This window comes from Muntiacus reevesi, chromosome 2 (assembly GCF_963930625.1).
Source record: "Muntiacus reevesi chromosome 2, mMunRee1.1, whole genome shotgun sequence".
Taxonomy (NCBI): Eukaryota; Metazoa; Chordata; class Mammalia; order Artiodactyla; family Cervidae; genus Muntiacus; species Muntiacus reevesi.
The window spans coordinates 227,433,009-227,447,427 of record NC_089250.1 but is presented as its reverse complement, the minus strand read 5'-3'; the positions used below and the strand labels follow the sequence as shown (position 1 = coordinate 227,447,427).

Sequence of the window (14,419 nt, the reverse complement as noted above, 5' to 3'; positions counted from 1 at the left end):
TGGTGGGTTTGGACCTACAGCCCTGCCCTTTCCACCGTGCGCCCCACGGTTACTGAACTTGTGAGTTGTCCCACCTGTAACTTGGGTGTAATAACATGTTTTACATTTCACTGTTACTATTAAATAATAGGAAAGCCTCATGGGGCTGTTGGAAGGATTAAATGAGCTAATAAACTTTGGATCATTTGGTACTTGCTGTTCCCCAGCCCTGCTCCGAGGTTGGGACAGGATTCCGGGTGGGGACTGTGAGCTGGGACCCGGCCTTGGAAGGGGTTGGCTCCTGAACTCTGGCCTGTCCATCTGTGGACTGTTGACCCATGTCTCAGAGAAGGCTGGTGCAGGCAGCCCCCTGAGCAGGTGCCCACAGGCAGCAGGAGAGGCAGACTGTTCTCTGTTCTGGAGCACTGTTTGTGAACGTGGACTGGATCCTGGTACCTCCCCATTACTCCATATGTGCTGCGACTGGCAGACATGGTGAATCAATCTGCACACTCCAATGGCTGTGGCAGACATCACCAATCAATGTCAGGCACACCTTTCCCTTTCAGCCCACCTGAGGCAGTGACATCATTCTCACAGAGATGCTCTGCTGCCTACCTCTGATGGGCCAAGGGGAAGCCCACCAACCACACCAGCTGGGCAGCTGTGAGGGCCAGCCAGCTCTGACCACCTCTGCTTCTGTAAACCGTGTAACCTGGGAGGGGGTGGGGAGAGCATCTGTGGGAGGTGGGGGAGGGGGCACCCCAGGGTCCAGCAGCTCCAGCCCCTGGAGACGGCATGACTCCCTAGCTTGGCCTTGGTGATGTAGTCAGTGCAGTAAACACATCCTGGAAGTAGGGCTCCTTCTGGGTTCAAATCCAGCCCCTCACGAGGGCTGGTGTGACCATGTGACACCTCAGAGGGTCCTCTCCCAAGCGAACCCTGTGCATGGGAATAATGACACCTCCTCTGTGAGCATCCCTGGATGAGGTTCACTTGAAGACTTATGTTCGGGTGCCTCCTGCCTGCCTGCCCCGGGCCAGGTTCAGGGAAGCAAGCAGGAGAGGGCAGAGAAATTAACAATCCGTGGTGAAGGCTGTGGACGAGGAGCCGGGTGATGGGTGGGCGAGGAGTGCTCAGGGGTTGGCTCCCAGTCCTGGTGCTCAGGGTGCTGCCATGCAGCATCTGTCAGAGCAGTATTCCCCTCCCCTAACCCCAGGCAGGCCTTCCTGGAGGGGGTGCAGGCCTCCATGTCCACCTGTCACCCTCCCCTAGCAAGATATGGCCAAGACATGATGGACCCCCTTAAGGCCCCTCTTTCCTCTCCAGTGATGGGGGGGGAGTGGCTGGAGGAGGTGAGAGTGGGAAGGGGAGGGCAGAAGGGCCTGCAGGAGGGGGCTTCTCACTCCCTGGAGTGAGCTGGGAGCCCCAACCAGCCCCCATCCAGGGCCCATGGAGGAGGTGCCCACCCGGCAGTCCCAGATCAGGGAATCCCGGCTGGCACTGCGCCACCACCTCCCTGCCACCCTCATCCACCAGGAGCCAGACACAGCCCGGATCCTTGCCAACTGGGGGGAGGGCGTGCACTCAGCTTCGCCTACTCCCAGCCATCCTTTCTGCTGCCTGCGTGTAATTAACAGAGTAATTAAAAACAGGATGAGTTAATTGGTATTCATTTATGTGGCAGATGTTTTTAATTGAGGCAGGAAACAATTTACCTGTTTACATAAACAATGGCAAAAGCAGGCTTGTAAAACACATTTTTAAAAATATTTTCCTCCCCCTTCCTAAAAAGAAGAATTGAAATCACTTGGTCTCCCCTGCGCCTCCGTGTGAGAGCGGTAGGCCCCGCCCGGGAGGTGCGTGCCAAGAGGAAACATCTGCTTAAAAGGTTTGCTTCCAGAGGACTCTGTTTGCCTTATATCCAGAGGAAGGAGGTTGTTCCCAGGTTGTAAGGACACCAGCTCAGAGGGATGCCTCTCCAGGGGGTCGCTGTGGTGTCATTCCCCAGGGCCCAAGGGGGCTCTGACCTCCTGGGTGGGTGGGCCAAGGCTGGGGAGACCACCCAGCAGGATGGGAGGCAGGGCTGGGAAATAGCAGGGGACCCCATCCAGCCAAGCTGGGGGCTCCTCTGGGCAGGGAGGGGGGCTTCCTTTCCACCTGCATTTGTGGCAGCTCCGTGTTCCTCCATCACGTGGCCAGCCTGGAGACTGTGGTGTTGGCCAACAGGCCCTGTCTTCCTGGAGTCCAACCCTTTGGCCATTGCGAGGTGGGGTCCCCGGGTGGAAGAGCAGAGTCAGTCTCATAGAGGGCTCCAAGGAGGACCTCCAAGAAGCTAGTGCTCAGGGTGACTCCTGTCTATAGATTGGCACTAATTTGGCACTTGCTGTATGCCTGACTGCCGTCTATGCTGGTTATTACTCTCCGGCTCCTGTTAACTCTGGGGGCGGGGCTCATCTCCCCATTTCACAGGTGAGGAGCCTGAGGCTGGACTGAACACACAGCCTCCAGGTCTCGTCGGAAGAAGCCGCAGCTTGTGGAGCTGACATGTAGGCTCTGTGGCTGCCGCTTCCTTGCGAGTACACACACCGAGGGTTATATTCACACAGAAATATTTAGAGGGGTCCACAGACCCGTCAACAGTGGTTACCGTGGGGGGGGCGGCTGGGGGGGGTGGGAGTAGGCCTTTCCCGTGTAACTAAAACCCCAAGCTGAGCCAGTTGCCATGCTCACCAGAGGGCACGTTGCTGACTCTGAAAGTAGGAAATAGTGGGGTTCCAGGAGCTGTGTGAAGTGATGGGGTGGAACACGTGGCCCGTGGAACTCAACAAACGTACAGAAAACTCTCTGCAGTGAAAACGGGCTGCATGGGGCCCCAGAGGCTCCTGGCCCTCTGCAGGGGAGGGTCTGGGCCATGCCATTGGGGTGACATACGATTGGAATTTCTGGAACATTTTGATGGTTCCTGGGGGCAAGAATATGAATTGTTTGGAATCCTTCAAGGAGAAGGGCCCTGGGAAGACGGTGCCCCGAGTCTGGCGCCCAGAGCTCCACACCCAGGACACCAGAGAGGCTGAGGCTCAGTATTCTCCTTCAGCGTTGCCAGGCCTCTCCGGCATTGCTGTGGTTCAGTCATAAGAGTAACCGCAGGTATCTGAGGTGAGCAGTAGACAGAGTTGCTGCAGCCAGAGGTGCCGGTGGTATTCTCAGGAGCTCCGGCCTGCACTAGTGCTGTGTGACCTCAGGTGCAGACCTCAGCCTCTGAGCATCCGGGAAAGGAGGCAGTGATGGTCTCCCCAGCGCTGTGAGCTTTCACCACAGTTATGACAATGACATAAATGTAAGCACCCCTGCAGCCTCCCCTCCCGCCTTCACCGAGTTTTCTGCCAAAAGAAGCATACATTTTTCAGGGGCCCCAGTCTCGCCCATGAAGACAGGCGCAGGAGGATGGGAGGGTCTGGGGCCCTGCAGCGATGAAGGCTTTCCTGGGCCAGTCTCGGTCCCTGGGTGTGCGGGTTGGGAGGACTCTGGGCAGGGCCTTCCATGTCTGGGAACTGAAAGCACAGAAGAGGGGTTGGGTGGGCATCTCGCCAGATCCACGGGGGGTCCGCAGTGGGCACCGAGACACACCACGTCGGGCTGACACTCATCACAGCTGAGCCATACCAGCTCTCAGGTCATCCTTATGAAAGCGGGGCGTGAGAGTCGGAGACGCCCCTGGTCCCCTGAGCAAAGCCTGCCCAGACCACCTCCTCAGCTCCCACTTCAAACCTGCTCCAGCTGGTGCCTGTCACCACTTGGGGTCCCTCTGGCATGTGGGGAGGATCCTGCATTGATGTCTCCAGTCATGGGTCACCGGGGCCTTCACAGACCGTGTGTACCGAGGGCGGCTGTTCTGTGGCTTGGGGCTGGAGGGAGGATCATCTCACTCTCAGGGATGTGCTCGGAGGGGCGTGCATGCAGGGTAAACCGCCAGCCCTAAATACTGCTTAGCGTTCGCAGGAGCAACGCAATGAGTTTATATTTTGGCAACATTCCTCTGGGGAGTTCAAGGTGACGCGCAGCCAGTCTACATGATTTCCAACAATGAAAATGCTCTGGGACTCAGGTCAGCCTTCCGTGGTGCCTCAGTGCCACCAGGGGAACCCCTAACCATGCAGCCTGGGTCTCCAGAGCCCCCAGCCTCCCGAACCGCTGCCCACCTTCGTGCACGGAGTTCCCGCTCCCCCGACTTCCCCGAGCTGTGCGTCTGCTAGATGCCCTTCCTGGCTTCAGGCATACACACAGGTGCAGGTTCTCCTCTCAGGAGCCTCCCTGACTCCCAAGCACCCAATCCAGATGTGTGAGCGCCGACGCAGGACTTTGCGCTTCATGCGAATCTGAGCACCAATTGGCCTCAGAGGTGTCCTGGCTGAGCAGTTCCTTGAGTTTTGTCAATTCCTTCTTGAAAACAAGTGATCTGGATGAGTGTATCTGTTAAGTGAAACTTTGTAGTTGTCTATCTTGGTCAGAGTTGGGGTGGGCACAGTGCTGGTGGGCAGCAGGCAGTTTAAGAGTAAATCAGGAATTACTTTAAGTGTCGCTGGTACAAGAGGCAGCAGAGAGGAGAGGGTCCTGCTGCCACTCCCCAGGGGCAGCTTCTGTTTCCTTCTAGAGACACTCTGTACATATTGGATCATCTTGTATTCCAGGGGCTCCTGCAGTCTTTTTTGGGGTCACACCCCTCCCCTAGGAAATGCACGTGCCCACATCCTGCCCCGTGTTGCCACAACCCCTCGGGGGACACGTCTTCTGTTCAGACTAAGTGTAGGTGGTCCTTGGCTCTAGGAGGACTTCCCCCAAAGCACCGGGGTGCCTCCTGTGGTCTCAGGGTCCCCCACCCCTCACATCCCTGCCAGGTGTGTATGTGAGCGAAGCAGAGAGCTGGCTTAACAGGCTCTGGCCTGATCCTGACTGTGACGTCGGCCCGCGTGTACAGTTGAGGAGACTCAGAGGAGGAAGCCTGGCCAAGGCCACCCCAGTGATGAGGCCACGGCTGGACTCAGGCCTGCCTGACCCCAAAGCTGGGCTCTCCCCACTACTGCTCGACCTCATGGGCTGGCCTGTGTGTCCACCACCCCCACTGCCATGAGCTCTGGTCAGGATGTCACCGCCCCCCAACTCATCCACCTACCCATCCACCGTCCACCCTCCTCCCACTCAGCCACCCGTGACACTCTCTGTTCACATGCCCACACCCCTCAAGCCCACCCAGGATCCAGTATGTTTCTGGTCACAGCCCATTCACACTCGCTGGGGTGTGCCAGCCTGCAGCTGAGCCACACCCCCTTGGTGGCAGGTGTGCATGGTGGGCAGGAGAGGACCCCGGAGTGCCGAGCCCAGGTGCTGGGAGAGGGGGGCCCTCCCCTCCACTGGCATCCCCCCCCCAACACACACACACGGCGGGCGGCCCAGATGGTGGATGCCCCCCCAGCTCTCAGGAGCCGCTCTTGGCAGCACAGCCCCAGCAGCTGGGTGAGGAATGTGCTCCCTCCGTGCGCCAGCCGCGGGGCAAGCAGGGGACATCTGGATCACGTTTGCGGCCGGCGGAGAGCAGGGAGGGTTTCCATTCCAGTCGCTAAGCACACTCCACCCTCCCCACCTCGGAACTCTGCTCAGCACCAGGGCATCCTGGACCCAGCTCCACGACCATCCCAGCTTGTCTAAGAAGGAAGTCCCACCCCTGCCTCACTTGTTTGGAGTGTCTGTACGTGGCTGCAGCTCTGGGCTTCTTGGCCTAACCAAACCCTCAGACCCCTTCTGCAAACACAGACGCAGACATAATGGCTCTGACCGGCCTTCTACCAGGAGCTGTGGTCACCTTTCTTTTCTTGTCATTTTTCTGCATGTATGTTTGTTTGCAAGATGGAGTTACATGTGTTTCTACTTCTTTTGGTTTTTATTTGAAGTACAACACACACACAGAAAAGTGTTGTGTGCATGAAGGCTCAGAGTGTGCAGGTAACAGACAATGTTCCCTGACCTGCCCCAGGCCCTGAGCCCCCCTCCCTGGTCACTGCCTGTCATGGGCCCACCATCCTGACTGTAATGCCAGGTTCTGAACTTCCTGTAAGTGGAGACACTTGGCCCATCCTTTTTGGGGTCTGGTGTCATTCACTCAGCCACGTGTTGGTGACATTTGACAAACTGGTGCGTGGGGTTGTGTGTGTGCTTTTTCCTTGCTGTGTAGTATTCTGCTGTGTGGATCTGCCCCATGACCTCCCAGTGGACCTCTGTGACAGTGACCAGTGAGTATTCTTATCCTTTGCTGCCGATGCTTGGCTCTTTGCTCTTCTGTTGATTCCCTGCCTGAGAGCAAACCTCTGAGCCATGGGTGTGCAATATTTCAGGCTGGTGGGTGCTGAAAAACGGTTTCCGAAGTGAAAGTACCCACCATGTGATTTCAGGTTCCATAGGGTCCCACTGGGTGGCTCATCTGGGCCGTCCCGGCAGGGCTTGCTCTTGAGTTGAGGTCGGCAGTTCTGCTGGGTGTGGCCAGGCCCTCACATGCCTGGATCCCCAGCTGAGGCAGCTGGTCCAACTCGCCCAAGTGAGCCTTCCCATCCAGCAGGTTCAGCAGGACAACCAGAGGTACTGACTGCCTCATGTCCAGCTCAGAGCTGACTGCCATTACTCCTGCCTCATCCTAATGGCCAGAGCAAGTCCCTGGCCAGCCCAGATCCAAGGGCAGGGAATTGAGCCCATCTCTGGGTGGGAGGAGCTGCAGTCAGATTGGAATGGGTGTGAAGAACTTCTAGGGGGGAGAACTGAGGACATTTTCTGATGCGTCCACCCTCAAGTGGAGGGTATCTTATGTTGCCATAACTGAACTTTACTGCTGATGGGTAGGCTCAGAATAGCTCCTTGGTCCCCACCCCCTACACATGGGGGAGCTGCCCACTGAGGCCACCAGTCAGGGAGCAGGTCCTGACCCAAGCTCCGCCCAGGCTCCCGCCATAGCCTCCAACCCAACAGGCCAGGGTCTCAGACGGCACAAGGGCAGGCAGGGCCTCTCTGGGTTTCTCACAGGTTGGTCAGCACACTGCGTGCTGCATCTCGCTGACCACCAGGTGTTGGCGCTGGTCTGGGGTTCGCAATGCACAGAAAGACAAGGCCCGTGTCCTCGTGGAGACAGGACCACACAGACCGCGATCGCGGGTGCTGACAATTGCTCCCCAAGAAATTAAGTGGGTAATGCAGTGGGAAGGGCAGGGGTCCTCTGAGGGGGGACATTTGAGCTCGATCCTGTGTGAGGAGGGAACAGCCTTGTGGAGCACAGGGGAGCATCCCAGCAGGTGGAAACGCCCCGCGGCCGCCCAGGAGAATCTAGCTGGGTCTCCCAGCCTGGAGGCACAGTCAGGTCAGGAGAGGATGGACCCCTCCTGAGAGAACCCTGGACTGGAGGACGGTGGTGAGACTGGGTCTGGCTCGCTTTCACTGCACCTCGGTGGCAGAAGGGACCTTCCTGTCCAGGGGGGTGGCTCCCTCCCAGCACTGGCGGGATTCACGATCCCCTGCCGGTGCAGGAGGCAGCCTTGCCACCACGGTGTCCCCTCTGGGGCTGCGAGGGTCTTCCCTGTGAAGTGGGACATCCTCTTGTGGACCTTCCTGGCCACCCCTCTGGGGAGGCTCTGAGGGTCCACAGTGATGACCATGCCTGAGCCCAGCAGCGTCGTCAGCTGGAGCACTGGACACATCTGGGCTTTGTCAGGATGAGGGGTCTTAGCACCCAGGCATATACACTGCTCCCAGCAGAAGGCAGCCCATCTCAATCAGAGCTGAGCCCCGCTCAGCACCCAGGTCTTTCGGAGGAGCCTCTCGCTGGCTTGTCCCGTCCCTCTGTGCCTCTGCAGGGGCTCTGCTCTTGTCTGAGTGGGAAAACTGAGTCCTGGGTAGAAAAGTCAGTGACATTCAGGCCAAGAAGCTGAGACAGGGTAGAGGGAGGCCAGTCAGAACCTCTCTGTCATAGGCACCATAGTGGCCTTTCCCCTTCTGGTCCATTGTCTAAGACTACCCCCATCACCTCCCCCTGGCCTTGAGATGCAGGAGTTAAGGGCCCATTTTATCAGTGGGTAAACTGAGGCTTGGGGTCATGCTGGGGTGATTTCCCCAGTTCACAATCTGTCACAGAGCAGGTTTCCTGGCTTTTGGTCCAGTGCTGTTGCCACGGCGACACAGGCCCAGGGGATCACGGGGTCCCTGGGGGCAGGAGGGCCAGAGTGGCCTAGCACTGTGTAGCAGGAAGGGTCACAGCGTTAACGGGCAGAGGAACAGCAGCCCGGTCAGACCCCAGGACTGGAAAGGGCTGGGCAGAGGATCCAGTGGACGTGGCTGGAGCACTCGTGGGGGTGGGAGAGCCGCCCGGACCAAGGGAGGGAAACACTAATCCTTGTGTGTATTATCACTGATTCATCAGGCGGTGGAGGCTGTGATTGAAACCAGATGTGGGCAGCGGCCCAAGTTCCAGCGCCTGGAACTCGTTAGGGCTGCGGCCCCCCTGAAAATTCTCATTGCTTTGCAGAGCATTGGGGATCAAAGACAAGCCGTCCCTGACCTTGGCCTTGGAGGGAGAGGGAGGAGTGGGGGTCAACCCCAAGTCCTCTGCTTCAGCCTGGGAGCCCTGTCCGTCCCTTCTGAGAAATGGCTGCTTCCTGGGGTGCGTGCCTGGCTTTTCCCTCCATCCCCAACACACCCACTGGGAGTCTCCAGGAGAGTCCATGCCCCTCCTCGCCCCAGGAAGTTGGCCCTCAGTTGGGAGATTGCCTGGCTTGCTCCAGAACCCCCAAGGTCCAGGAGTACATGCCCCCATCCACCCTCCAGGAAGCCTTGAGGGTGACAGAGGGTGTTCTGGGGGCAGGTCCTCCCCAAGCAGTGGTATGGAGGCTCAGGTACCCCCCAGAAATATCTGCCCTCACCCTCCTGCTAGCCCCTGTGTGTGCTGGCAGTGGATCTGTCCCACCTTGCCCAGGCCCCTCAGTGGCTGGGGTGCAGGAGTCAGTGGCTCAGAGGAGGTGAATCTGTCACCGGGGGTAGGGGTGGAGGCAGTGTAGGGAGGTACTTGGGCTGGGCTGGCCTTCAGGAAAGACTTGCTGCACCACCCACATCCGCCATGTCGCTCATGACTTCCAAGGTTGGCCCGACAGTTACACGGCCAGAAACCTACCTGGGTCCACATGCGAAGAACAGTGTCCACCCCTCATGTGGATGCAGGAGGAGCCCATTGACGCTCAGAGCTCAGGAGGGCCACCCGAGAGCCAGGGGAGCTGGCTCCTGCCTCCACGTGCCGTCACTGCCGGGGGACTACACCCGTGCTGGAGCACACTGCACTGGGGTCCGAGGGCCTTACGGGGTCCACCCCTGACACGTGGGGGTGTCTCCCAGTGGGTCCTGCCCGGCAGGGATGCCCTGAAGCTACACCCTCCCCGAGCGCTGTGAGGCTTGCGTCCCCTCAGACACACCCACCTTCTGCCTCTTCTGCGAGTGTGGCATCGGGCTTCTGGAGGTTTGGGGGCTCTCATAGTTAGGAGGGGACTCTGGGGCTCATGGTGGTGCTATAATAGAAGGTCTAGGAAGAAAGAGAGGGAGAAAAGAGGAAATCTGTAGTCAGGGCTCTGCAGCCTTGCTGAGCTGTGGTCTTGGAGGAAGCCTGACCTCTGCCCCCTGCCCCCTCGATCTCCTCACTGCTTCAGCGGGTGGTGATGCCCACCTGGCCTGGGGCTTGGGTCCATGGAGGAGCCTGAGAAGGTGCTGGCACTGGAGGCCATCGTGGAGGACACGAGGTGGGGCTGTGTGAGGCCCCGAGTGCCACACAAGGAGCTGGGACACTGTGGAAGCCACGGTGGTCTCCGGACCCTGGAGGCCCCTTGCTCTCTGCAGCTCTGGGTGTTGGGGTCCCTGTCTGTAAGCCCAGTGGTAGTGGCATCTTCCTCCAGGACCAGCGAGGGCTGCCAGCGGAGTCCCCAATCGTGGTCAGGATCCCGGAAGCCCAGCTGCCACCTTCACGGAGGGGCACCTCCCACGGGCAGCTGTACCCTGCCCCGGGCAGTGTCTGCAGGCCGGGACGCCACGATCCTCCCGGGAGTCTGGCCTGAGCAGGACAGAGTGTGCCCGGGGGTGCCGGGGACAGGTGGCCGCCTGCCCTCGCTCGGGACACCTGACACCAGCCCGCTGCTGTCCCGCCCCCGGGCCTTTGGAGGACAGGGACGGGGCTCCAGGGGACACCTGACCTGATCGGGGAGGTTCCCTCCAGTCCCTGGCCGAAGCTCTGGGCAGAGAAATCGGGACTGTCCTCGGTGAAAGAGCGCCTGTGGGGCTGGGAGGCGGGACCGTCCAGCCATCCATGGGCCATCTCCCTTCTTGGTCCTGACTCCACAGCATTTATGCAGCACCTGCTGTGTGCCTGGCCCTGCCCTGTACACTGTTTCACTGAGGAAGACAAGTCACATTCAGGCAAAGACATGGGAGGTGAGGGCAGAGAGGGAACAGCCAGTCACAAAGGTCCATGAGGGCACTCAGGATGCCCGCCAAGAGGCAGGGGCTACCCAGTAATGGTCTCAGGTGACGTGTCTTAGGGGTCAACTCGCCCCTCTGCCTCCAGGAAGGTCCAGCGTTCAGCTCACCTTGGCAGGAGCTTCCGGACCTTGGCCTGCTCCCCAGCGCAGGGCGGAGGCCAGGATATCAGGGCTTGGACCGCTGGTGCTCTGTCCCCGCCTCCACCTGCAGCGGCGGAGGCTGCGGCCGGGCAATGTGCCAAGGGGCACACTGGGGCCGGGAGCAGTGCCCCTCCTCAGGGTACAGGGCTCCCCACCAAGCCTCCATGGGCCTGGGGAACCCTGCCTGCCTGTGGGTTGGTGCCAGGAACAGGGTCTGGGCATGTCACAGGTCATAGCCCAAGACTCCGCAGAGAGTGGCCTCTGGGCCCTGGGCTTCCTCATCAGCCGCCTCGCAGGCTGGGGGCTGCGTGGAGTGCTCAGGTTGAGGCCGGGCTCACAGTCAGGGCCCTGCCCCCGGAGCAGGGTTACCTGTGGGTACCGGGCCCACCTGCCCACTTCCTGCCGCTTCTGTGAGGGTCAGATGAGGTGACGGCAGAGTCAGACCACAAGAGTCCAAAGCAAGCCCTGCTTCTGCAACAGCACCTGTGGGGGATGGGCTGTGCTGATGCTAAGGGCCCCCTCCCGTGGAGGGTTCTAGAACCCCAGGGCTGGGAGCGCGGGGCTGTGGCCAGTTCTCAGCCGGGCAGGGCGGGCTGGGAACACAGGCGGACAGGGAAAATGATGGATGGGGTGGCTTGTTCCGGCACATTCTGTGTTCTTTCCCACCAGCTCTGCTCGGCCCCGGAGAGCGGCTTCCTCTGTCAACGGGTTAGTGACATTTAGTGGGAACTGGAGCCACTGTCTGGGAAACACGCAGGGTCCCCAGGGGCCTGGGGAGCACCGCCCGGGTCTGGGAATGTTCTCGAGGGCTCAGAGCCGGGGCCGTGGGTGGGGCTGCAACCGAGTAGGCCGTCCCCGCTCACCCTCTGGCTCCTGCACCGCAGCAGGACATCAGGACACCAGGGGGCCCCCACCCTCCGGGACTGAGGGACGGGCAGTTCAAAGAGGAGCGAAAGAGGGAGCAGCAGGTCTCGGGTGGGTGGGACTCTGGGGCCACCTCCAGCCCCCTGTCGGCTGTGTGAGCTCGGCAGGTCACCCACCCTCTCTGTGCCTCAGTTTCCTGTCTGTCAGATGGAGCAGAACTAGGCTGCCTCCCACGTTGTGCGAGGGTCAGACTCCTGGCTGGGCCCTCAGCGCATCCCTGCCCCCTGAGCACACGGGGAGGGGACCCCGAGGGAGGGGCCGGCACCCCGAGAGTTCCCCCCAACACACACCAGCATAAGGGCCGTTGTTCTGGTCAAGATACTGTGCGGGCTCCCGGGGAGCTGACAGGGACCCTGGTCAGGGAGAAGCCCAGACGTGTCTTCTCCAATTCCACCCCATCTCCCACTTTTTTCTCTATGGGATCCTGTGGCTGCCATGGCCCCTGACTGCTGATGGGGCCAGCGGAGGCCCAGGGATGCTGAGGCCGCCCTGATTCTTCCTTCCTGGAGCTCTGACACCTAGGAAGAGCCTAAGGGAGTTGGGAAGATGGTCCTCGCACTTAACCTGCCGCAAAGTTGGGGCACCCGGGGTGTCACCCACTGACTCAGAGCAGCAAACCCACCCCAGCCTCAAACCCCAGTCAGCCAGCCTTTCCGTGTCTGGCCGGCCCACAGGATGTTCCCCAGGGAGCACGAGGTGGCTGCAGAACTTTCTGATCTCCCAGGCGGTGGCAGAGCCTGGGGCTTGAGGCACCCCTGGAGAGCCCCAGGCTCGGGCCCTGCTGTCTGTCAGGCTCTGAGACCCTGAACAAGACACTTGCGTCCCCGAGCCTCAGTTTCCCCATCCACAAATGGGCCTGATGGGGGCACATGTGGAGACGAATTGAGTCCTCCTGCAGGGTGTGGCATTCTGGGTCACAGTCGTCCCTGGGACCCTCAGTGGGCATGCTGATGTGCATGGGACACGTGCCAAGCCCTCGCCTGGGGAGCTGTTATTTATATGTTAATCTTATAAAAGTGAAGGAACTTAAAGCTAGACATAGGTCCAGCTGCCAGGGCCCCCTCACTGACCTGCTAAGTCAGAGCTCCCTAAAAGGGGGCTTGTGCAGGGGATATCCTGATTTTGGGTGGGGGCGTCTGTGGGGCTGAGGGTCCCCATCGACTTCAGAGTCAGGAGTGGGGAAACAGACCCAGAGTGGGTATGGGGGGACCGTTTGAGCCAGGAGGGTGTCCCATGGACATGTCCAGTGTCTCTTACAGGCAGGCGCAGGGACTGATGGCGCTTTCTGGGGAGGGCATGAGGGTGCAACGAGAGGCTGCGTGGACGTGCAGGGCAAAGGACCCGGCTCCCCCGGGGCTGGGACTCTTGGGAGTGGACCCCGAGGGTGGAGGACCTGAGAGTGGGGGAGGGGAAAGAGCGGCCTCACGTGGCCGGCTCAGGCTTCTGGGTGGAGTCTGGGCCTCACCGGGAGCTGTGCCCTGCCGACCACGCTGGCACCCTCAGGAGTCTTCACGGCGGCGGGAGCTGCCCCCCTCCTGGCCCTCAGCACCCCACAGTGGGCCCCTACCCTGCCCGCACGACCTGGCCAGCTCCTGTTCACGCTGGTTTGTGGGCTCAGGGTCCCCCCTGGGTGGCCCTACGGGGCGGCCAGACAGGCAGTCAGGTTGTGCCAGAGCCCTTGGGGGTCTTGGGCCTTGGAAGGGGCTAGGGGCTGGTCAGGAGGCCAGCAATCAAGAGACTGAGGCTGCCCATCTGGCAGCTTGTTAGCCGTGTGCCCTCAGACCATGCAGGCCGGCAGACGGGCAGGCTTGGCTCCTCCACACACAGCTCGGGGCTGCAGAGGTGGAGAGAGAGAGCAGTAATTAATAACAGCAATTAACAGCTGCCACCATGATGGTACGACCATGGTGGGTGCCCTGCCCTCCGCTAAGCACTCTTCTCCGTCTCCTTTGACCCATGCTGCACACTGGGAGGTGGGTGACAAGTGTGCCCATGTAGACACGAGGAGTCCGGCTTAGAGGCGGCCACTCATCCAGAGGGTGGGCCTCTAGCCCCCTCACACCCTACTGTCCTCGCTTGGCCAGCCCCGAGGAGGGCAAGTGTCCAGGGTGAGCTGTGGTTGCATCCACAGCCCCCCGGGTCGGCCCACCTTGGGACTGGGGCAGCCAGGACCCTTGACCTGCCCCCTCCAGGCACTGAGCAGGGAGTCCCCTCCTCTCAGAGGGCTGCCCAGCAGTGACCTCACTCTTGGGTCCCGCCCTGGCCTCCGGCATGTGCACAGGTGGCCTTCTGGAAGTGCCAGCCCAGCCAGAGACCCTGAGGTGGGGGAGGCAGTGGCGGTCAGGAAGCAGGGTCGTCTCAGAGGGGATCACATTCCAGGGGAGCCAAAGACCCTCACATGGGGCACCTCTCCTGAGGACGTGAGGTCAGAGCTGAAGCCCCAGGAGGGAAGGGGAGTTGGGGGGAGGCCCCGGGGAACCCCATGTGCAGTGGAAACTGCTGAGGGTTTCAGGTGGCAGAGGTGATGCCTGTGCACACCCTGATGGGCTCCCTACTGCCCGCCAGCTTCGTCTGGATTCTTTGCATGACTAGAGAGAGGCCCGTGCGCTCCCGCCAGCATTTGTGCTGTTCCTTGCCGTCTTCACATCACCCTTGCTCTTTCCTGAGGGCCTCCGTCATGCTCTGCTTTGGATCTGGGCCGAGGGCAACCTCAAGAGCAGGGTCCCAGCCCTCGCATTGCTTCATAAACTGTTTCTGATTGCATTGAGAGCTCACCATCACCCATTACAGAGGAGTAGAAAGGCTCAGAGAGGTGAAGTGACTTG

At 60.3% G+C, this 14,419-nt stretch overlaps 1 protein-coding gene across 5 annotated transcripts in view; it reads left to right on the top strand.

Annotated features, from left to right (window-relative positions):
• Nucleotides 1-14,419, top strand: part of CBFA2T3 (CBFA2/RUNX1 partner transcriptional co-repressor 3) — an 80,588-nt gene that overhangs the window by 39,538 nt on the left and 26,631 nt on the right. Inside the window, exon 2 of one of the 5 annotated variants that reach the window (XM_065925199.1) lies at nt 8,540-8,674. The exons of the other annotated variants lie outside the window; for them this stretch is intronic. Coding sequence (XP_065781271.1) covers nt 8,659-8,674 — 16 coding nt within the window. The 5' untranslated portion in view covers nt 8,540-8,658. The remainder of the gene's footprint in view (nt 1-8,539; nt 8,675-14,419) is intronic. 5 annotated transcript variants of the gene reach the window in all.